Here is a 23,301-nt window from a genome sequence, read left to right as displayed (position 1 = left end):
AATATAACTGTATTATATAAATATTTGGACTATAATACTGACAAAATAATACAGTCCTGAGAATGTTTGGTATTCAAGTTTACCCTGAAAAATAAATAGAAGAGATGTCAAGAAGTTATCTGATCACAATTTAATTATCAGGTAAAAAAATGGACAAATCATGTTACAAAATAAATGATCGTGGAAACAATTTTTAAAGTCGAATTAATTCTCTGATATTCAGATATTATTTTGAAAACAAAGAAATTAATATAAGTTTATCTGAAAGCTGTCACACAAATTCATTAACAATTATAATAAAATTTAAAACTATAAAAAGAAAAGTTAAAATAAAAATTATGAGAATTTTATTCATTCCTTATGCCAAAATAAATTATAGATACCCAGATATTTTATGTAGAAAATAAAACTAGAAATTACAAGCACAAATTCTATTTTAAAAATTATATGAAAAATAATTATTTCTAAATAAGCCATACAAAACCCAAAATATAAAATATGTAATAGATAAATTTCAATGTTTGAAATTCATTTTTTTCAGAAGAAATAGAGGAGGAAAATATCTGTGACATGTATATTAGTTCATAAAGACATTATATATTAGGAAGAAAAATGAAAGCATCCAAATGAAGAAGAATATGGGTAAAGACTATGAACATGTGATTTCTACAAAAACTAAATATAAATAATAAGTGTGAAAAAATGTATTCACTAGTAATCCAAAATAGAATCTAATACTAAATGAAGTCTCTTTTCTGCTCACCAATTCTTAAAAATTACTAGGTCTGTGAATATCCAGTATTATTGAAAAAAACGAAAAAAAAAGACATTCTGAATTATCATTTTCGGTCTGTAAATTAGGAGATAAAATTCAGCAATGTATGCTAAACATTAAAATGTGCTTATTTATGACAGCATTTATTTTGCATCATTCTTACAAATATGACTGAAGAAGTTCACAAGGATAAATGAGCATAGCGAATATTTTAATGTATGATATGTCATAAATGTTTAGGAAATATTTTTCAACATCTAAAAAATATTGTTAAATAAATAAATAATCATCGTATTGCCTTCTTATGGAGGCAGTTAGAATTTATATCTACAGGATGTATATTGCACATCAAGCAAAAGTATATTTCCAGTAATATTATCTGGATCAATATATATTTATGTGGAAATACATATAGAAATATTTTGATAGGAAAAGGTATTGGAGAACAATAGGTAAAATTTGTGTCTATCAGAAGAGGGGGTCATCATATTAATGAAAATGCTAGAAGTAAGTGTATAATACTTTATTCTTTGTAATTTTTTGTATTTTGGGAAATGTATTGGGTATATATATCTTATATTGAAAACTGAAGCTATTATTATCTTTCAAAAATAAACTCATTGTATTGAATCTGATGCCTTCCCAACATAATATATACAAATTGAATTTTAAAAATTGTTTTTATAAATGAGGCATTGACGCAATATTATTTTTGGAATAACAGAAATTATTGAGATACAATATAGCACGTCTGAAATTAGCAATAAGATTCAGTATATTTTCAAAAAATTTATCACAGGAGGAATCTAAGTAACTTTGAATATGTCCTGTTTTAGGAAACGTGAAAAATAAATGATATTTTAAATCAACTATATTGATGAGACTATCCATAAGGACCAATAATTTATGATATTTTCTTGCAATAATGAAGTATTATTAATGAAGCATTTTAAAAGCTCATGTATTTATTTTTAGATTGTTTGTATGGAATTCCATTGTGATGCTTTTTATGGTTTTCTGAAAATTTTTTTAAAGAGAAAAAAAGATTCTCTAGCATTTTTATATTACTCCTCATACACTAATCCTGTTAACGCATGCAATTAAATCAGAAACTCCAGCTGTTGAAAGAAAAAGTATGCGTGCTTATTAAAGTTTGAGAGTCTTTCTTTGATTATAGTGACAATATTTTTTTACCTGTGTGTGTTTGCGGGTATATTTTTTAAAATTCTTACTATTGAGAGCATTCTTTAGAATATGATGACTACTTTTTCTCACCATCCAGATATCTATCTCCCGTTGAATTGTAAATGCCATTATACTGTGGCATATTCAAATAGAATAAATGATTCTGCTATAAATAGACTATATTTTCAAATAGTTATTGCATTTGTAATGTGTTGCTCACATTCAAATATTGCTAACCCAACCGTCTAGATGCTTGATGATTATTTAAAAAAAAAAGTCCATAATATCAGACTTGGAAAACATCACCATGTCATGAAAGATGAATCAAAATAACATTGACATTGCACAGCAGTACATAGTTTTAATGCTGTGCCATAATGAGAAACAAAACCATTCATAGAATCACATTTCATGCACTTCAAGAATAATTAGCTATGACAGTTTTATTACATGAACTTTGACTGGCAAAATGGCTCTCCCTTAATAAGAGTTTGATCTCCTGCAATTTTACAATCATATATCACATAGGTAAATAGAATCTCACCATTTATATGAGTATCCAATGACATTAATATATAGCAATATAAATTTGACTAGTATTTTAAAGTAGTAACAGTGAAAACAGGTTCATTTGCAATGCCAAATACAGCCTGAATAGTATATGTGTTACTTTTTATTGAAGCACAAAGAAAATACAGGCTTAAGTAAGAAATTTAAGTGATGTACTTAAAACACCTTTTAGTGAAACTGTCAAGAATCATAGAGACAAGAAAATTGTATTCTTCTATATATCATTAGCTGAACTTCAAAACAGAAAATGAGAAATCGTAAGTAACCATATGTTCAAAGTATGATTTATTCATACAGTTTTTGATTGATAATATGTTTTACATCAGATATATTTGAAATGTAGATTCCTCCCAAAATAGTATTATCTCAGTATGTTTGCAGCTCTTGATAATCTAATGGGATAATGGGAGATAAATTCAGTGGGAGATACCCACTTAATTTTTTTTAAATGTCAGATAGTCACTTGAGGCAAATGAATCATTAATTTATCTGCAATTTTAAAGTTGAGTAATAATTTCTTCAGAATTACTTTTTCTAAGATTTGACAATTCTTTTCATTAATATATTCAAGTTGTTGAACTATTTTGAAGTATGTTTCAGCAAAGGTAAAATGAAAATATACAGACAAACTTTAAAATCAAGAGAACACCTGTTAGCATAAAGAGTAAGATTAGATAACATTAATTTAAAATAAAATTGTGGGGAACAGCCAAGATGGCTGACTAGACGGAGTCAGGAAGAACTTCTCTCACCAAAACAGACCAGACCATCAAGTAGATTAGCACACTATAAACAGATCTTCAGAAAGAAGGAAGTCATTGAGTATGGACAGAGGGAGGACACAGATCCTGGGTTAAATAAAAGGGGAGGGAACTGAGAACTCTTCATGGGGCTGCCAAGCATTGGGACTCATTCCTAGCCCTGAATGGCTCCTGGGGAAAGGGTGAGTGCAATAGGTGTGGAATGGCCCACTCTCACCATGGTGTTCTGGAATCCCAGTGGTGAGAGACTGTATTCTGTCCATGGACATCTGAGCTGGCAGATAGAACTGCCTGGGGAATTGGCAGAGACAGAACTCCAGCCTGCATAGGGCGCAGAAGGTTTGGTGCAGGAACAGGCACAGTGGAGCACAGCCATGGTCACCCATCCCACAAGGCTCAACATACTCCACTAGGTGGCTTTAGCCTTTGTTATCTGCTGGACTAGACAGAGCAGGGTGGCCTTCCCCATGTGACAGGGCCAGTCTGATCTAAGCAGCCCTTTGTCTGTCAGCCTCTCCCAGGGTCTCAGCATGACTGCACCCATTTGCAGCACAGCCTCAGCTTGTCAGTGGTCACTGCCATAGCTTTCACCAGTCGACCCTGACTATCCACCAGAGCGCTTTTGCAGACAGACCTCTGCCAGCATACACCCACACACGGCAGTCTTCCACCAGTGCACACTTGCCTGCAGCCTTCCACCTGCCACTTTAGTGACTTATACGCATACACAGAACACCTACCTGATGAACCTGTCATCATCCCACCAATGTGTGTATATCTACAGGTGTGCCCATATGCATGGACCATCTGCCGTCGCCTACCCAAATGTGCAAGGGCCCACTTCTACCCTATTGAAAAATTTTTCATGCAGCCTCCATTGGAGTGTGGTTGCCAGAAGATTGGGAACATCTTGGACCCTCCAGCACAGTACACACTTAACCTTGAGAGGTCAAAGAACAAAGCTGCAGGCCTGGGCCCAGCCCTCCAGTGTTAAAACATGCAGCCCAGGAGTGCTGAGCTAAACCTACATTGCCTGAAAGCAACCAGAAAGAAAACCAATAGACTAAACCCAACTTATTCCATAGCCAAACCCTCAAGGTCACCAAAGAACACAAAAGCAAAATTCCCTATCTGAGAGACAACTTCAAAAATTAAGGAAATATCAGCCTACACAGATGAGAAAGAACCAGTGCAAGAACTCTGACAACTTTAAAAGCCAGAGTAACTTCATACCTCCAAAAACCTGCACTAACTCCCCAGCAATAGTTCTTAACCAAGCTTAAATGGCTGAAATCACAGACATAGAATTCAGAATCTGGATAGAAAGGAGGCTCATCAAGATACAGCAGAAGGTTAAAATCCAATCCAAGAAAAACTAAAATGGTGCATGTATTAAAAGATGACATAACCATTTTAAGAAAATAACAGACTGAGCTTCTAGTAATAAAAAATTCACTACAGGAATTTCAAAATGCAATAGAAAGCATTCATAATATAATTGACCAAGCTGAGAAAAGAATCTCAGAGCTTGAAGACTGCTCATTTAAATCAACACAGGCAGACAAAAATAAAGAAAAAGAATTTTTAAATATGAGCAAAACCTCAGAAATGTGAGAATATGTAAAGAGACCAAACCTACAACTTATTGGAATCCCTGAAAGAGATGAAGTGATGGAGCAACTTGAAAAACATATTTGAGGATTCTGTCCACAAAAATTTCCCCAACCTTTCTAGAAAGGTCGACATGCAATTTCAGGAAACTCAGAGAACCACTGAGGGATGCTATGAAAAACAACCATCTCCAAGACTTACAGTCATCAGATTCTTCAAAGTCAAGCAAAAGAAAAAAATAAATAAATAAAGGCAGCTACAGGAAAGAGGCAGGTCACATTGAAAGATAACCCCATCAGGCTAACACCAGACCTTTCAGCACAGATTATACAAACCAGGAGGGATTGGGGCCCATATTCAGCACCATTAAAAAAAGAAATTCCAACCAAGAATTTAATATCCAGTCAATTGAACTTCATAAGCAAACAAAAAATAAAACTTTTTTCAGAGAAGTAAATGCTATGAGAATTTCTTACCACCAGACTGCCTTACAAAAAGTTCTTAAGGGAGTGCTAAACATGGAAATGAACGACCATAACCTGCCACTACAAAAAATACACTGAAGTACATAGTACATTGACTCTAAAAACAAGTGTACAATCAAGTGTACATAACAACCAGTTAACAACATGAAGACAGGACTATATCCTTAAATATCTATATTAACCTCAATGTAAATGGTCTAAATACCCATTAAAAATCACAGTGGCAAGTTGGGTAAAGAAGCAAGACCAAACTGTAGGCTATGTTCAAGAGACCCATCTCATATAAAAAGACACTCATAGGATTAAAATAAATGAATGGAGACAGATATATCAGGCAAACGAAAAAAAAAAAAAGAAGTGGTTGCTAGTCTAATTTTAGGCAAAATAAACGTTAAAACAACGACTATCAAAAAGTACAAAGGAGGACATTACTTAATGATAAAGCATTCAATTCAAAAAGACTTAACTATCCTAAATATATATTCACCCAACACTGTAAATACCAGATTAATAAAACAAGTTCTTAGAGGTTTATGAAGAGACTTAGATAACCACAAAATAATAGTGGGAAACTTCAACACCCAACTGACAAGGTTAGGCAGATGATCAAGGGAGAAAACTAACAAAGATATTCATGACCTAAACTCAACACTTTACGAAATTGTTTGAAGTGCTCGTTCCCCGGTGCCATAAAGAAATGACACTTCAACATGAATTTAATTTACTTAGCATAAATTTAATTTACTTCCTGCAGAAAGGGTACACTACCCACTAGTTTTGCCACGAGAGTACACCCAACAAAGGAGACAGGGTCATTTATAACCTGACGCGTCCACCCTACTGCTGTGTCTGGTTTCCATTGGCTGGAACAGGAACTCACATTCTGTATTTGTCCCGATTGGCTAGCAACTTAGAACTTTTTAAAAGAGGAGAACAAAGGAAGTAGGAAGTAACTTATGGAATGCTGAGAAAGGTAAAAACATTTTTAAATAAGGAAGAGGAACAGGCTATGACCTAATGCTTGCTTGGACCAGTATAAGCATGTCAGGGCAAATATTTAGGCTAAATTGTGGGAGCTAAGAACATAACGTACATTGATTTCTTTATTATGGCTAGCAGATATTTAAGAATGTTAGCACAGGTATTTGAATAAATTTTGCTTCTAAGAGAAGTTACTGTTTATTCCTAATTAGACGGGGAGGAAAGTCTTTGAAGAGGAACCTCTACTTTACTTTTTACAAAATGAACCTAACAGATATCTACATAATACTGCACCCCTAAAAATATACATTATTATTTGCACACCACACGTAATCTAAGATCAACCACGTACTTGGCCATGAAGCAATTCTCAACAAATTATGAAAAACTGAAATTATTCCAGTTACACTCAGAGCACAGCAAAATAAAAATAGAAATCAACACTAAGAAGATCTCTCATATATCTAGGTAGAAATTAAACAATCTGCTCCTGAATAACTTTTGGGTAAATAATAGAATTAGGGCAGAAATTTAAAAAAAAATCTTCGAAACTAATGAAAACAAAGATACAGCATACCAGAATCTCTAGGCCACAACTAAAGCAGTGTTAACAGGAAAGTTTATAGCAAAACATCTATATCAAGAAGTTGGTAAGCTCTCATATTAACAACATCACATCTAGAGGAACATCTAGAGAAAAGTAGTAGCAAACCATCCAAAGCTAGTAGGCGGAAAGAAATATCAAAAATCACAGCTGAACCGAATGAAATTGATATGTTAAAAACCACATAAAAGATCAACGAAACAAAAAGTTTATTTTTTAAAATAATAAATAAGATTGATAGATGGCTAGCTAGATAATGAAGAACAAAAGAGAGAAGTTCCAAACAAACATGAGCAGAAATGATATAGATAACATTACCCCAAAGAAATACAAAAAGAAACTCAGAGACTATTACAAACACCTGTGTGCACAGAAACTAGAACACCTAGAAGAAATCGATAAATTCCTGGAAACATACAGCCTCCCCAGATTGAAATTGAAAAAAACAAATTGAAATCCTGTACAGACCAATAATAAAATCCAAAATTGAATCAGGAATACAAAACCTACCAACCAGAAAAAGCCCTAGCCAGACAGAATCGCAGCCAAACTTTACCAGACTTTCAAAACAAACTGGCACCAGTGCTACTAAAACTATTTTTTTTTCATTGAGGAAGGACTCCTCCCTAACTCATTCTATGAGGCCAGCATTATTCTGATACCAAAATCTGGCAGAGACATAACAAAATAAGGAAACCTGAGGACAATAACCCCGATGAAGATATGTTCAAAATTGTCGACAAAACAGTAACAAACTGAATTCAGCAGCACATCAAAATTGGCCATAATAAAAAAAAGCTTCACAGGATAATAGGTGGTTCAAGGTACACAAGTCAATAAATGCAATTTATCATATAAACAGAACTAAAACCAAAACTCACATGATCATCTCAATAGATGCAAAAAGGCTTTTCATTAAATTCAGTATTGCTTCATGTTAAAAAAAAAAAAACTACACATAAAAGGAACATACCTCAAAATAATGAAAGCCATGTTTGCCAACATCGTACTAAACAGATGAAACCTGGAAGCATTCCACCTGATACCATAAACAAGACAAAGAGTCTGACTCTTACCATTCCTATTCAACTCAGTACTGGAAGTCCTAGCCAGAGCAATTAGGCAAAATAAAGGAAAAAAGGCATCTAAATAGGAAGAGAGGAAGTCAAACTATCTCTCTTCATAGAGGATATGATTCTGTATCTAGAAAACTCCATAGTCTGGGCTCAAAGGCTCCTAGAATTAGTAAACCACCTCAGCAAATTTTACAATACAAAACCAATGTGCAATAATCAGTAACATTTCTACACACTAATAGTACTAAAGCTGAGAGCCAAAACAAAAATACAATCTCATTCACAATAGCAACAAAAATATAAATACCTAGGACTATAGCTAATTGGAGAGGTAGATAATATCTACAATAAGAATTACAAAACACTGCTGAAGGCCATTAGAGATGACATCAAGAAACAAAAAAAAATTACATGCTCATGTATAAAAAGAATCAATATTGTTAAAATGGCCATACAGACCAAAGCAATGTACAGACTCAATGTTATTCATGTCAAACTACCAATGACATGTTTTCACAGAATTAGTATAATAAAACTATTCTAAAATTTATGTAAAACCAATAAAGATCCCAAACAGCCAAAGGAATCCTAAGCAAACAAATAAAGCTGGAAGCATCACATTACCTAACTTTAAACTCTACTACAAGGCAATAGTAATCAAAACAGTATGGTACTAATACAAAAACAGACACATAGATCAATGGAACAGAATAGGGAGCCCAGAAAAAAAGCCACACAAATACAATAATCTGATCTTTGGCAAAGTGGTCAATAACAAGGAATGAAGAAAAGGACTCCCCATTCAATAAATGGCATATAGATAACTGGCTAGCTACATGCAGAAGATTGAAACTGGGCATCCTTCTTGCACTATACACAAAATTCAACTTGATTTGGTGAATTAAATACTTAAATGTAAAGATGGATTAAAGACTGAAATGTAAAACCCAGACAGTAAAAACCCTGGAAGACAAGATAGGGTAATACCATTCCAGACACAGGAACTGGGAAAGATTTCATGACAAAGATGCCAAAAGCAATTGCAACCAAAGCAATGATTAACAAATCTGATCTAGTTAAACTAAGAGCTTCTGCAAAGCAAAAGAAACTATCAACGAAGTGAACAAACAACCTACAGAATGGGAGAAAATATTTGCAAACTATGCATCTGACAAAGGTCTAGTATCCAGCTCCTAGCAGGAACTTAAACAATTGAATAAGCAGATAACAAACGACTCTATTAAAAATGGGAAAATAATGTTAATAGACGTGTAAAAGATGATATACATGCATATGAAAAAAAGCTTAGTGTCACTAATCATTAGAGAGATGCAAATCAAAACCACAATGAATTACAATCTCACATCAGTCAAAATGGCTATTGTTAAAAAGTCACCATATAACAGATGTTGGCAAGTTGTAGAGAAAAGGGGACACTTATACACTATTGGTGGTGGTGTAAATTAGTTCAGTCACAGTTGGAGATTTCCCAATGAATTTAAAACAGAACTATCGTTTGGCCCAGCAATACCGTTACTGTGTATATGCTTGAAGGAATATAAGTCATTCTACCAAAGAGACACACGTACTCATGTTCACTGCAGCACTATTCACAATAGCAAAGTCATGAAATCAACCTAGAAGCTCATCAACAGTGGACTGGTTAAGGAAAATATGGTACATATAATGCCATGGAGTACTATGCAGCCATAAAAAAGAATAAAATTATGTCGTTTGCATCAACATGGATGGAGCTGGAGGCCATTATCATGTGTAAATTAACATAGGAACAGAAAACCAAATACTGCGTGTTCTCACTTGTAAGTGGGAGCAAAGCACTAAGTACACATGGATACTAAGAGAGGAACAATAGACACTGGAGCGTGCTTGAGGTTGAAGGTTTGGAGGAGGGTGAGGGTCAAAAAACTACCTATTCATTACTATGTTCACAACATGGGTAATAAAATCATTTGTACACCAACCCCAACAACAGGCAATTTACTCATGTAACAAACCTGCACATGCACCCCCTGAACTTAAAGTTGAATAAAATAATAAAATAAAATTCTTATAATTTTAAAAGTAATGCAATCATTAATACATTCCAGAATGTCTTTCAATTTGTGCATGTATGTGGGCAAAAAACCAACACAAAATACAAATACAAAAAGTGTCATATATCACATAAAATTCTCATCACTTATATGAATATCTAATGACATTAAATATACAGCAAAATAAATTCGACCAGCATTTTATTGCAATCACACTGAGTAATCAATTTTTAATGCCGAATAAGAAATTTTTTGTTACCAAATAATAATGACCTTCAAAATCATAATGATCTTTTGTCTAAAATTGAAGAATAACAACAATATATGGTATAAAATTGTTAAAGAATGTATGTAGTATGCTAAATAGAGTAGAAATTTTTAAAATTTTTTCAGTTGTAAATTGGTAAAATATGATTCATAAAAATGCTTTCACTTTTGCTGAAATATTTATTTCAATTCCACAGAAGATGCTGATATATCTCTTTTGTTATTCTCAACTGTGGGAAGGGAGTTCATAATTTAGTTTCTTTGTCTCCAGTGGGCACATTTGTTAGGATTTCCTCCATAACCAGGGCATCAACACTACCAGGTTTTGTTAACCTGGTAGTGTTAATCTCAATCTTGAAAGCCACATATACTATGAAAAAGCTGGTGATATTGCTGCCCAATAATAAAAGGGCTTATTGGACCTTCCTGACTAAAGTTCCTAGAAGGTTCTTAGAATGACCACTTGTGTATATAGCTTTCATAAAATGTAACCATGTCTGTTACCAAAAAATGTTACCATGTTACCAAAAAATGAATTCATGAATAATTTGGCAAATTACCCCATTTCTCCATCTAAAATGTTGACAAGGCTCATAACTGTTTGTTTGTTTGTTTTCTTTTTTTGTTTGTTTGTTTGAGACAGAGTCTTGCTGTTGTCGCCCAGGCTGGAGTGCAATGGCACGATCTTGGCTCACTGCAACCTCTGCCTACCAGATTCAAGCGATTCTCCTGCCTCAGCCTCCTGAGTAGCTGGGATTACAGGCGCATACCACCACACCCAGCTAATTTTTGTATTTTTAGTAGAGACGGGGTTTCGCCCTGTTGACCAGGCTGGTCTCAAACTCCTAACCTCATGATCCGCCCGTCTTGGCCTCCGAAAGTTCTGGGATTACAGGCATGAGCCACTGTGCCCAGCCCTCATAATTGTTTTTTAACCCAACAAACTAGAGGGAGAATCTTAGGTACTTTTTGAGGTAGCAGTAGAGGAAATTTTATTTTTTTAAAGTATTCTGCCACTTTTTTCATTGGGTGCATTTATCATTTTTCTGGCTTTTTTTGTTAAAAGAGTTCAGGGAATCCCACAGCCTTGTCCAGGGGACTGCTTCCAAATTGCTCAGAGAACACTCATTATTTTGTACTATATGTGATAAATCCTCCTGCTCTGCTATCTTTGTCCTGAGTTACTATCCTTGAACCTTTCAAAGTTTAGCATTATTTGTATCCCCCAGCATTTTGGCAAAGATTTATATGCATTCCAACTGCCACAATAAATTATATACCCTTTCTTGTGGCTGAAACTACAATTGTCCTGCTAATTTCATTGTTTCTTACTTTGCTTTGTTCCCCATGGTTCTTTCTGGGAACTGCTTAGACAAGTGGTCTGATAGATAATAAACATCACTAAAACTTTGTATGGTGTTTTCAACTAATAGATAACACGAAAGTCATGGACAAAATGATTTTGCTTTTTTTGTTCAGAAATTTTTATGACACAGAGTCAGTGTACAAATTATGCTTCAGCTGTTATTCATTGACTCTTTCAATTTATATATTACTATTTTTAGAACAATCTCAAAGGAGAATATTTCCTTAGCAATTTTAAGCCATATTTTCACTCTTCTTCTATATTCATATTAGCTGTTGTTTTTATTAATAATTTAGTAGTTTTTTTACACTGCCATATGACCTTAGACAGGGATTTCAGTTATTGTAACCAATTGTGAACTATGTTCAGATTTACTGTGTTATTATTCATTACACAATTTCTAAAACAAACTTTGTAGTTTTCGATTTGAAAATAAGGATTAATAAATAACCTTTCTCAAGTAAAATAACTGGGTACTACTGGGACTTCTGCCTGAAGAAATTAATGAGATTTTTTCAGGAAAATAGAGGGAATGGAGGTTAGTGGTCATAGTACAGGGTACAGAGTCATGCTGCCTGAGATTAAATTCCATCTTTGTCACTTATTAGCTGCGTGACCTGGGGCAAGTTATATAATATTTCTTTAAAGATTTTTATCTGAAAGATAAAAATTATAATTGTACCTAAATGATCATAGTATTGTCACAATTATTTTAAAACTATGCTACAATAGAAATGTTTTAGGTCTGTGGCACATAATAAATTTTGAAAAAAGTTAATTGTTTTTATTAGTAGTATTATAAATGTTAATGCAAAGTAGAGTAGGACATGTAGTGATGTTATAAGACATTGTATTTGACAACAAGTGCTACACATTGTGATTAACCATAATATTTAAATTATATAGAAAAAATGAGAGTACAGATTGAAGGAGTGAGGAAAATTTTCTTAGCACAAAGGCATATATATCTTGATAATTAAGTGGAGGGTTTTAAACAGAGAAAGATGATTCTTACTGGTATAAAAAAAGATGTGAACAAACATGGAGAAAGGTATAGGAATACTTTGCATAAGAGACAATTTAAACTTAAAGAAAAATGTTTTAAAGGTAGTTCAAATGGTCAAGAAACCAAGAAATACCATTGCTATAACATTGGTAGAAAATAAGAAATTTAACAAACAGAAATTCATTTGAAGAGGAAATATGGATGTTAAGTATGAGGAGACAATTTTTTGGAGATAAACTTTGTAGGTTTTAGAAATAGATTCTCCAAAAAAAAATAGATTTCACCAGGCGAAGAATGCCAGTGAAAGCTAAGAGAGTTGTTTCTGAGGGATAATATTTGATAAGCACAGGAGGCTAATAATTTCTCAGAGACATTTAGATTTGAGAAAAGAAAGAAGAGCAATAACAAAATAAATTTCACAAGCAGAAAGTTTTTTTCATATCTTTACCTTTTCATTATTTTCTCCAGTTATCTTAAATGCAAATAATTTTTATCAATTTGACTAATATGTTACTAGTCCACACAAAATCAGTGAGTAGAAAAATTCCATGTAATATCATCCTAATTTCATAAGGGTGTTATTTCTGATGGTTCCCTCTATTTAATCTTTAGTTATCCTAAACAATTTTGATACTATAGAAAGAAATGTGATCTAGAAACCCTAAAAAGTATTTACTACTTAAAAATTGCCAAAACATGTAATAAAACTTTTATCTCAAGTAAGGATCCATGATATTTATGATGAATTATCCAGAAAGAAAACTATTAATCATGTGCTTAGTAATATGCTAAACTAAAATATCACATAGTTCATACTGTATGTACATTTTGTATGAGCTTTGACGTAAGCTTTGAAAATATGTTTTGATATAATTTTGAAAATATTTAATAAAGGACATGACTTGCTACTGCATGAAAATTGAACCTCATTCAATATTTTCACACACTATTTTTTTCACCCAACTTCAAACCTGTGATTTTAATTGTAATTGTGGTGTTTACCCACATTGAATAATCACAGAAGTGGTCATCCATTATAACTGATGGATGGCTGTAGAAACTGTATATGCTATTTGGAGTGCCATTTAGGGCATCTTATCTTGTGAAAACAAAGCACTTTTAACTACAAGCCCAGTAATAATAATACATAATTACTTTTACATTAATTATATTGTAATTTACATTGTAAATTATAAATTCAATTCAATAATAAAATACAATTACCTTATTATAATTAATTAAATTATAATTAAAACTAAATTGTAAAACAATCACAATTATAATTAATTACATTTAATCAAAACCAAATAATTATGATAATAAACAATTAAATAATAAATAATTAGAAATAATTTTACAAACTGTTTTTATACAAAATGCTACCTTTACACATGTTCATACAATGGTATTTCCGAATCTCTGTTAGAGATTTCCTGGCTTACAATAATTCGTGCTGCAGCTCCTATAGAACATATTAAGCAGACCTTCGCTTTATCAATTTTTCAAAGTATTTACATAAATATATATTTTATTTTATTAATGCAAAATATCACATTCATCTGCTTTTCTGTGGAAACCTAGACTATAGGAATTTTTCACTTTTCTTTGCAGGCAGAAACATTTTTCTCATTCCTGCTCCAGCTAGCCACTTTATAAAATCAACTGTTCTGTCCCGTCACGCTTATTGAAGTTCGTTTCTACTTACATCTTATCTAGATAAGATACTGCCCAATTTATGAGTAGCTAATAACCACCAATTATGTCCTTAAGTGTAATTTGCTATGATTTTGTTTTTAAACATATTCTAATAAAGTCATATTTTATCCCAAGAGAAAAGTGGGTTACTTGTAGAATTGGGTAACAATAGAAATAGAGTGGTATTACTCTGCCGGAATAAATAATAGAGACATACAGTAGTTTTTAAAATCTCTTTAAAATGTTAAAAAATATTTACACAGTTTTGGTCAGAGTGTCACTGGGACTAATAATTCTTTATTTTTCAGCTAGGTTTTTAAAATAATGTACAATTCCTCTATGGAATACTTGTGAGCAGATGAACATGAATAGAGCATGATATAAAGGGACATTAGCGTGAAAATTTCTTAAGCTCTCTAGAAGAGACTTGAAGATGCAAACAAGAACAATAATTACAAGTGTTAAGAAACAAATAGATCAAGATAAAGAAAGACCAACTGAGGATTTGCAGCTGGGGACATTTCATGCATTTTAGCTGCATTAAATGAGAAAAGCCTAAGAAATGGGTGAAATTATTTGTTTGTATGTGTATGCATAGATCTAATTTGTAGTTTTATATGCTTCTGTTTTCATGAAAAACATTCCTCTCTCCTTGCCTTAGCAGCTAACACATGAAGAGTGGTTTTCTCTCTTTCTATTTCTTCACCAGTCTGATTACTGTGGCATTACTAGGGTAACCTAAGAGATTATTCCTACAACAAAGCAGAACTTAAAAATTACAAACCTTGGAAGAACATTAAGATTGTCATTGCATAGAAAAGACATATTACAGTAAAAAAAAAGTTCTAAAATAAAACAAAGAAAAATGTAAAGCTGATAAGTCTGAGAAAACATAGGAAGACAAAATATCAGGATTAATCAAAAAGAGAACAAAAGATAGAGATAAAAGACATATAACAAGAATTCTGCCTTCAGGAAATAATGTCTTCTGATAAGATATCTTTTTTCTTCCCAAGATTAAATTCCCACTCCAGGGCCTGAAAACAAACAATGTCAGAAATGTCATAAAAATTAATTTGGTGTCAAAAAGTAAAGTTTTTTAAAACCTGACAAATGTGGCTTTGTAGGTATATGATTAATCTCTTTGGTATATATTTATGTACTTTAATAAGTATCCAATGTTATCTAGTTTTAAAATATGGTAAAAAAATAAGATCCTAAGGCCATTAAGAGAGAAGTTCTTTTTACTAATGTCCATATGTTTACAGATTTTTCAGGATTAGCAATGATTTTCAATGTTTTTCAAAAATTGGCGAATACATTCTTTTAAATACTTTATATAATGTAATGCAGCAAAATGTGTTTTGTGTGTCTTCAATTTGTAAAATCTAAAGATCAATAAAATTTTGAAATACACTATGATATATGGGAAAATGCTGAAATATTATTTTTATATTTTAGATGATTGAAATAATATTAAAATAAAGATAATTTTGAAAAAGTGAAAAAAGTCACTATTTAAGTAAAGCTGTTAAAGATTAGTACTTACAAAGGAAAATAAAATAATAGCTATCAATAATTCTTGCCCTGATGTAACTATTGAAACTAACTATACTATTGTCATATTATCAGCTATCTACTTTTGCAACAGGACATTTCTAGGATTTTTTGTAAGCTGCTTAACTTCAGTTTCCTAAGTATTAGAAGCAGGCTCTAAATCACATAAATACAAAACGCGTTCCTTTAAAAGTTTAAGATTTCAAGTAATTGTTATATCTATTAGTTGACATAAATTATTATAAAAATAATACTTTTTTGTCAGGGTGACTGCACATTCTTTTACACATAAACTCGACTTTGATTCATGTACTCATTTTCCAACAATAGAAATAAGACTTTGTTATTATTGTTTTACATACAATCTTCTTGTTACACCTTTCTACTTTATATTAAAAAGTCATTTTCAAATGTCTTCCTACTTACGACTGTAATCTAAACTTTCTGGAGCCACTTTATTAGATAGAATTGGTCTAAGTCATTACAAAGGTGGCAATTCAATTACTAGCTTAATGAGATCCATGTTTTATGCTAAGATAGAAATAACTATTAAAATAAATTTATTTTAAGTAGAAATACACCAAAAATACTTATAGAGATAATCAGAGTAACACAGCTCATATAGATTATGTGATTAGATAAAAATATGAGTTTGATAAAAAGCTCAATGTATGAAAAATACTGGTATAAAACTACAGCTAACAACTATAATGCAATAGTTAGAAATTTAGTCCACTATATATATACTATATGTATAGACTATATACACTATATATACTATACATACACACTATATGTATACAGTATATAGTAGATATATATATATATCTACTATAGTATAGTATAGTATGGTATATAGTAGATACATATATATATATATATATATATATATATATATATATTTATCTTTTTGGTTTTGTTCTTTGTCCCTTACTATAGTGCTTTTCTGGCACTGTTCAGCATAACCAATTCCTATATGACTTTATAGCAAAATAAAAAATGTCAACTTCCTCAAGAATTTTAAGCTGAGTAAGCATATTTCAAGCAATTCTATTCCTTCCTGCATAGGCTTTCCGTTTCATTACAAATTTTAAATAGATTGTACTCAAATGTTTATAAATTTTAGGTACATTCACTATTTGCAATTTATTTCTGTATTCTTTTTTTTTCTTTATGGGAAGGTTTTTATTCATAGAATTTTAAAAATATTTTCTTTTTTTTTCCAGAAATTCTTTTTATTATTATTATACTTTAAGTTTTAGGGTACATGTGCACAACGTGCAGGTTTGTTACATATGTATACATGTGCCATGTTGGTGTGCTGCACCCATTAACTCGTCATTTAGCATTAGATATATCTCCTAATGCTATCCCTCCCCCCCTCCCCCCACCCCACTACAGGCCCTGGTGTGTGAAGTTCCCCTTCCTGTGTCCATGTGTTCTCATTGTTAATTCCCACCTATGACTGAGAACATGTGGTGTTTGGTTCTTTGTCCTTGAGATAGTTTGCTGAGAATGATGGTTTCCAGCTTCATCCATGTCTCTACAAAGGACATGAACTCATCCTTTTTTATGGCTGCATAGTATTCCATGGTGTATATGTGCCACATTTTCTTAATCCAGTCTATCATTGTTGGACATTTGGTTGGTTCCAAGTCTTTGCTATTGTGAATAGTGCCACAATAAACATACGTGTGCATGTGTCTTTATAGCAGCATGATTTATAATCCTTTGGGTATATACCCAGTAATGGGATGGCTGGGTCAAATGGTATTTCTAGTTCGAGATCCCTGAGGAATCGCCACACCAACTTCCACAATGGTTGAACTAGTTTACAGTCCCACCAACAGTGTAAAAGTGCTCCTATTTCTCCACATCCTCTCCAGCACCTGTTGTTTCCTGACTTTTTAATGATCGCCATTCTAACTGGTGTGAGATGGTATCTCATTGTGGTTTTGATTTGCATTTCTCTCATGGCCAGTGATGATGAACATTTTTTCATGTGTTTTTTTGGCTGCATAAATGTCTTCTTTTGAGAAGTGTCTGTTCATATCCTTCACCCACTTTTCGATGGGGTTGTTTGTTTTTTTCATGTAAATTTGTTTGTGTTCATTGTAGATTCTGGATATTAGCCCTTTGTCAGATGAGTAGGTTGCAAAAATTTTCTCCTATTCTGTAGGTTGCCTGTTCACTCTGACGGTGGTTTGTTTTTCTGTGCAGAAGCTCTTTAGTTTAATTAGATCCCATTTGTCAATTTTGTCTTTTGTTGCCATTGCTTTTGGTGTTTTAGACATGAAGTCCTTGCCCATGCCTATGTCCTGAATGGTATTGCCTAGGTTTTCTTCTAGGGTTTTTATGGTTTTAGGTCTAACATGTAAGTCTTTAATCCACCTTGAATTAATTTTTGTATAAGCTGTAAGGAAGGGTTCCAGTTTCAGCTTTCTACATATGGCTAGCCAGTTTTCCCAGCACCATTTATTAAATAGGGAATCCTTTCCCCATTACTTGTTTTTGTCAGGTTTGTCAAAGATCAGATGGTTGTAGATAGGCAGCATTATTTCTGAGGGCTCTGTTCTGTTCCATTGGTCTTTATCTCTATTTTGGTACCAGTACCATGCTGTTTTGGTTACTGTAGCCTTGTAGTATAGTTTGAAGTCAGGTAGTGTGATGCCTCCAGTTTTGTTCTTTTGACTTAGGATAGACTTGGCAATGCGGGCTCTTTTTTGGTTCCATATGAACTTTAAAGCAGTTTTTTCCAATTCTGTGAAGAAAGTCATTGGTAGCTTGATGGGGATGGTAATGAATCTATAAATGACCTTGGGCTGTATGGCCATTTTCACGATATTGATTCTTCCTACCCATGAGCATGGAATGTTCTTCCATTTGTTTGTATCCTCTTTTATTTCATTGAGCAGTGGTTTGTAGTTCTCCTTGAAGAGGTCCTTCACATCCCTTGTAAGTTGGATTCCTAGGTATTTTATTCTCTTTGAAGCAATTGTGAATGGGAGTTCACTCATGATTTGGCTCTGTGTTTGTCTGTTATTGGTGTATAAGAATGCTTGTGATTTTTGCAAGTTGATTTTATATCCTGAGACTTTGCTGAAGTTGCTTATCTATATTCTTTAGATGATTACATTGTCTTCCACATGAGACTACTTTTTGTCAATTTATGGAACATTTTCTACCTTTACTGAATTAGTCTTTATGTTTGGCATAATGCCATATGTACAGAAAGTACTCAGTAGTTATTCTGTGTTTGTCCTAAAATAAAGTAATATAAGAGCTCTACTTATTTACTGTGAAATATAATTAATTTAAGGCATTAAATTGTGAGTTTCATGATTATTTTCACAAAATAAACATTGCTCAACTAAATCTAAAATATTAAAAATGTTCCCTACCAAAACTCTAGCATATACAACACTAACAGTGAACCATTAGCAAAATTCCAGGGATTCAATCTAGGTCTGGGTGCTGATAGCACAGAAAGCCAGTAACTGAGACTACAAGTGTTGCCAAAGAAGAAGGCTTTAATTGGGTGCTGCAGTCCAGGAGATAGGAGCTGTCTCAAATCTGTCTCCCTGACTGACTAAAACCAGGGGTTTATATAACAGGGAGGAAATGTAACTGTGTAAGAAAACAGGAACTATGGAGGGGAAAGGACACAGTTATGATGAATGAGGGGTCTAGCATCTCATTGTCTGGATGTGGTAATCTGGTGAGTTTTAGTTCTTTGATACTTTTTGAGAGAGCTAAGGGACCCTTTCCTGAGGAAGGAACTCAGATAACATGAAAGTATAAAGCTTTAAGAACAGAAGGGTTAATTTCATTGTTTACACAAAAATAACTGTCTATGGGACTATTGGGTCAGTTTCAGAACTTTAAATGATAGAATTTTGGTTACTATGGTCTGCCAATGTACTCATTAATTTCAACAAATGTGCCAGTCTGTTGAGGGATATTTATAATGCGGGAGGACATGCATGTGTGGGGACATTGTTATATGGGAAATTTCTGTACCTTCTACTTAATTTTCTTCTATGAAACAAAAACTGCCCCAAAAATAAAGTTTGTAAAAACAATTTTTGGCAGTAATTATAGACATTTTTATGTTTAACATTTGGGGTAAACTTTATCAAGAAGGTATAAAAATAAAAATATAATTGAAATACATCAAATATAAATATTTTTAAGTAAATAATAAAAGATTAGTTCAAGAGGTAAATTTATCTATTAATAAAATTAAACACTATAATTTAGATGAATAGTGTGAAGGGTTTCTATGCGAATGATACTTGGCCAGTATAAATACATGAAGCAAAAATTTGCCTAATATTTTGCTTAAATATAAATAAATACTTGTATCAATTAATGTATTTAATATATAGAAAGTTTCCTGTTATAATAAAATTGTTTAAATAAAAATTAAAAACAACTTTGTGAAGAAAAACTGGAAATGCTGGAGATTAAAGGATCAATTAGAGTTAAATGCTAGAATATTTATGCCAAAGAAGTATTAAGCAAACTATTGTTCCTGAGCTCCTTGTAAAACTATGGTTTTCATACACTCTATCATATATTGCACTTACAGAAAAATTTAAACCTATTTGAAAATAAAACATTATGATGTAAATTCTAAATAATATATAAAACTTACATGCTTTGTGAAACTTTTGCTTAACATCATGAATAGTAGATGATTGTGTCACCTGAAAAGGAAAAGAAAATAGAGTTATTTTTAAAAACTGTTAATTTGTTTTCTATCCATTTAAGAAAAAAAAGTTTAAATATATCATAAAATTCTTACACAATAAGAATTTTTGCTTCATTTATCTTTTTAGTGATTACTATTTTGACAAGCTTGAAATGTTGCAATCAGTAACAATATAATTTTTTAAAAAAATTTGTTTGTATACAACAGTAATAGCTTTATTACATTAATTCAATCCAATTTGTATCCCTAAGATATATTTTTGAATGTTCTTTGTCCAAAATAGTCAATGTATTTTTCCACATCTCATAAAACTATCAATTAAAAATATGTCTTAATGCACAGGAATGTAAAAGAATGTATAGCAATAGTACCCGAGGATGTGAAGTTAATTTATATGGACAAATGAGAGAAATGTTTACCTCAGAATTTTATGAGACGAAAGTCACCTTAAGTCCCCTACTGACATTATTTAAATCCCCAAATAAAAGTACTAAAGGTCCATTAAAATGCATGTGAGATATATTTTTTGGATTCCTTAAGTACATAGTAATTTGACAAAATATTTGGTACTAAATTACTAAAACGAACTCTATAAATTAAAAAATGAATAAAATATTTTTTATTCATCTAAATTTAAAAATTATTGAGGACTAAAGTTCCATGCAAATACTTCAAGCCATCACAATACTTTTTTTTCTGAATTTGTCTCAAAAGACATTTTTATGATAATTCAAGAAAATATATTTCCTTTCCCTGAATAAGCATACGATACTAGTGAAATTTATTATAATCATATGTCTACATGATTATTTATGCTACACTAAAATCCCCTTATAGCTGTTTTGAAAGGGTTAAATAAAAAATGCATAAAATGTTGGTGCATAATAGTCTATAAGAATTGTTACATTACATTTGATGTTTTATTATACACTGAAGGTATAACAACAAATACATTTATTTTAACATATTTCGCCTTCTACTTAACAGGATTGCGACTAAGCATTCAGTATACTGTTCAGAACATTTTTTATGATTTCCTGTGTGTATATGATTTACTAAATAAGACAGTTATAAGATTTAAGCCCTAAAAAGTAACAGGTATTCCAATTTGTGTTATGCTATTAATAGCAAAATGATCCTAAAACATTCTGTGTATATAAAATTATAAATATTTCATGGCAATGCTCTTCTCTGAAAGATGTTAGGAAAAAATTTAAAAACAGTTTATATAGAGAGTAATATATATTTATATACTTGTGCATATATTTTAATTTTGGTTCTTAACCTTTAATATTTAAATTTAATTTTTAAAATATTGTTTCAACAGTGTCCGTTGTTTTATCTCAATGTTTCTTATTCATTCAGCACCTTTATATGTTGCTTTCTCTGACAGAGTGGAGTAAAGGCCACGTGATATTCCCCAGAGTAACAAATATTTGTCCATTAGTCGTATCAAGGGCCATGTAATTTTAAATAAAAAATAATTTTCATAATCAATAATCCCTCAATTTGAGTTTGATATGTGTTCCTCTCACACTTTATGAGGGCACATTATCTTGTATTATGCATTGGTTGTTTAATCTATATGGAGCTGAGGATAATGACCTAGTGTTACTTTTGTTTTGTTTTATCATGTAGTACACACAGAGCATATAATAAGCTTTAATTAACTTTTGTAGAAGTCAAAAATAAAGCTGTGAGTGCAAACACGTAAAAACAGAGTAAGATCAAAATCTCTTAATCTGATATGCAAAAGCTGTATGCCATTCTCCACATCAGAATAATGCAGTAAACAACCTTCTAATTTGATATATGTATTTTTCTTTGAATTTGCTTATTTTCAAGACTAACATTGTTTTCCTGAAAGAAACCTTCATGTGGAATAGGGATGTATTATAAGCTCTTAACATTTTTAAAAATTTTCATTTGACTTTCATGTGTTAGAAAAGTGCTGATTTTGAATAAATCTTTGAAAGCTGCCCTTTCTGCAGTAATTTCGGACAAAATAAATCAGAAAGAAATTAACTACTAAATGATTCAGACATATATTCAATTAGCCACAGGATTGTGTTGATCTGCTCTTTTCAGTCCTTTAGTTGTACTGAAAGCACAAAGAGAGGAAAATATGATAATTAACTGAGCATATAAGAGCTTCTGATGACTAAATTGATGTCTCAGTGGCTTCATCAGGGAGTTTAGTTATCATAACTTCCACTTTTTAGTCAGTTTTACAACATCTTAAAAAGGATAAACTATCATCGTGATAATTTATTCATTTCCATAATTATACAGATGGGAGTTATCTGAAACCCTCCATTTGAAACCTTAATATTCCCTTCATTAATGTTTCTTCCTCTTAAAAGAATCTTAAAATAGTGAGTAGGCAAGGCAAATGATGTTAGTTAAACCAAAAATTTACTTCTAAATTTTAACTGATTATAGTTAAAATTTGAGTTATAATTACTTTATCCTACATTTAAGTTGATGAAAACAAAAAAGCTTTTTCGTTGAAGCATTTAATCTGGAATTTGTTTGAATTTGCCCAACATGCATTTACTACAGTTTTTCACAGAAACCTTTTTTTGTAATATTGC

General features: G+C 32.0%; 1 protein-coding gene across 7 annotated transcripts in view; it reads right to left on the bottom strand.

The window, feature by feature from the left end:
• The window catches only part of TECRL (trans-2,3-enoyl-CoA reductase like), a 136,187-nt gene that overhangs the window by 81,229 nt on the left and 31,657 nt on the right, over positions 1 to 23,301 (bottom strand). For all 7 annotated transcript variants that reach the window (XM_016951639.3, XM_016951640.3, XM_016951638.2 and 4 more), the window contains exon 2: positions 20,651 to 20,702. In XM_016951639.3, the coding sequence (XP_016807128.1) occupies positions 20,651 to 20,702 (52 nt within the window). The remainder of the gene's footprint in view (positions 1 to 20,650; positions 20,703 to 23,301) is intronic.

Source organism: Pan troglodytes, chromosome 3 (genome assembly GCF_028858775.2).
Source record: "Pan troglodytes isolate AG18354 chromosome 3, NHGRI_mPanTro3-v2.0_pri, whole genome shotgun sequence".
Taxonomy (NCBI): Eukaryota; Metazoa; Chordata; class Mammalia; order Primates; family Hominidae; genus Pan; species Pan troglodytes.
The sequence above is the reverse complement of the archived record's forward strand: the minus strand, read 5'-3'. Positions and strand labels throughout refer to the sequence as shown.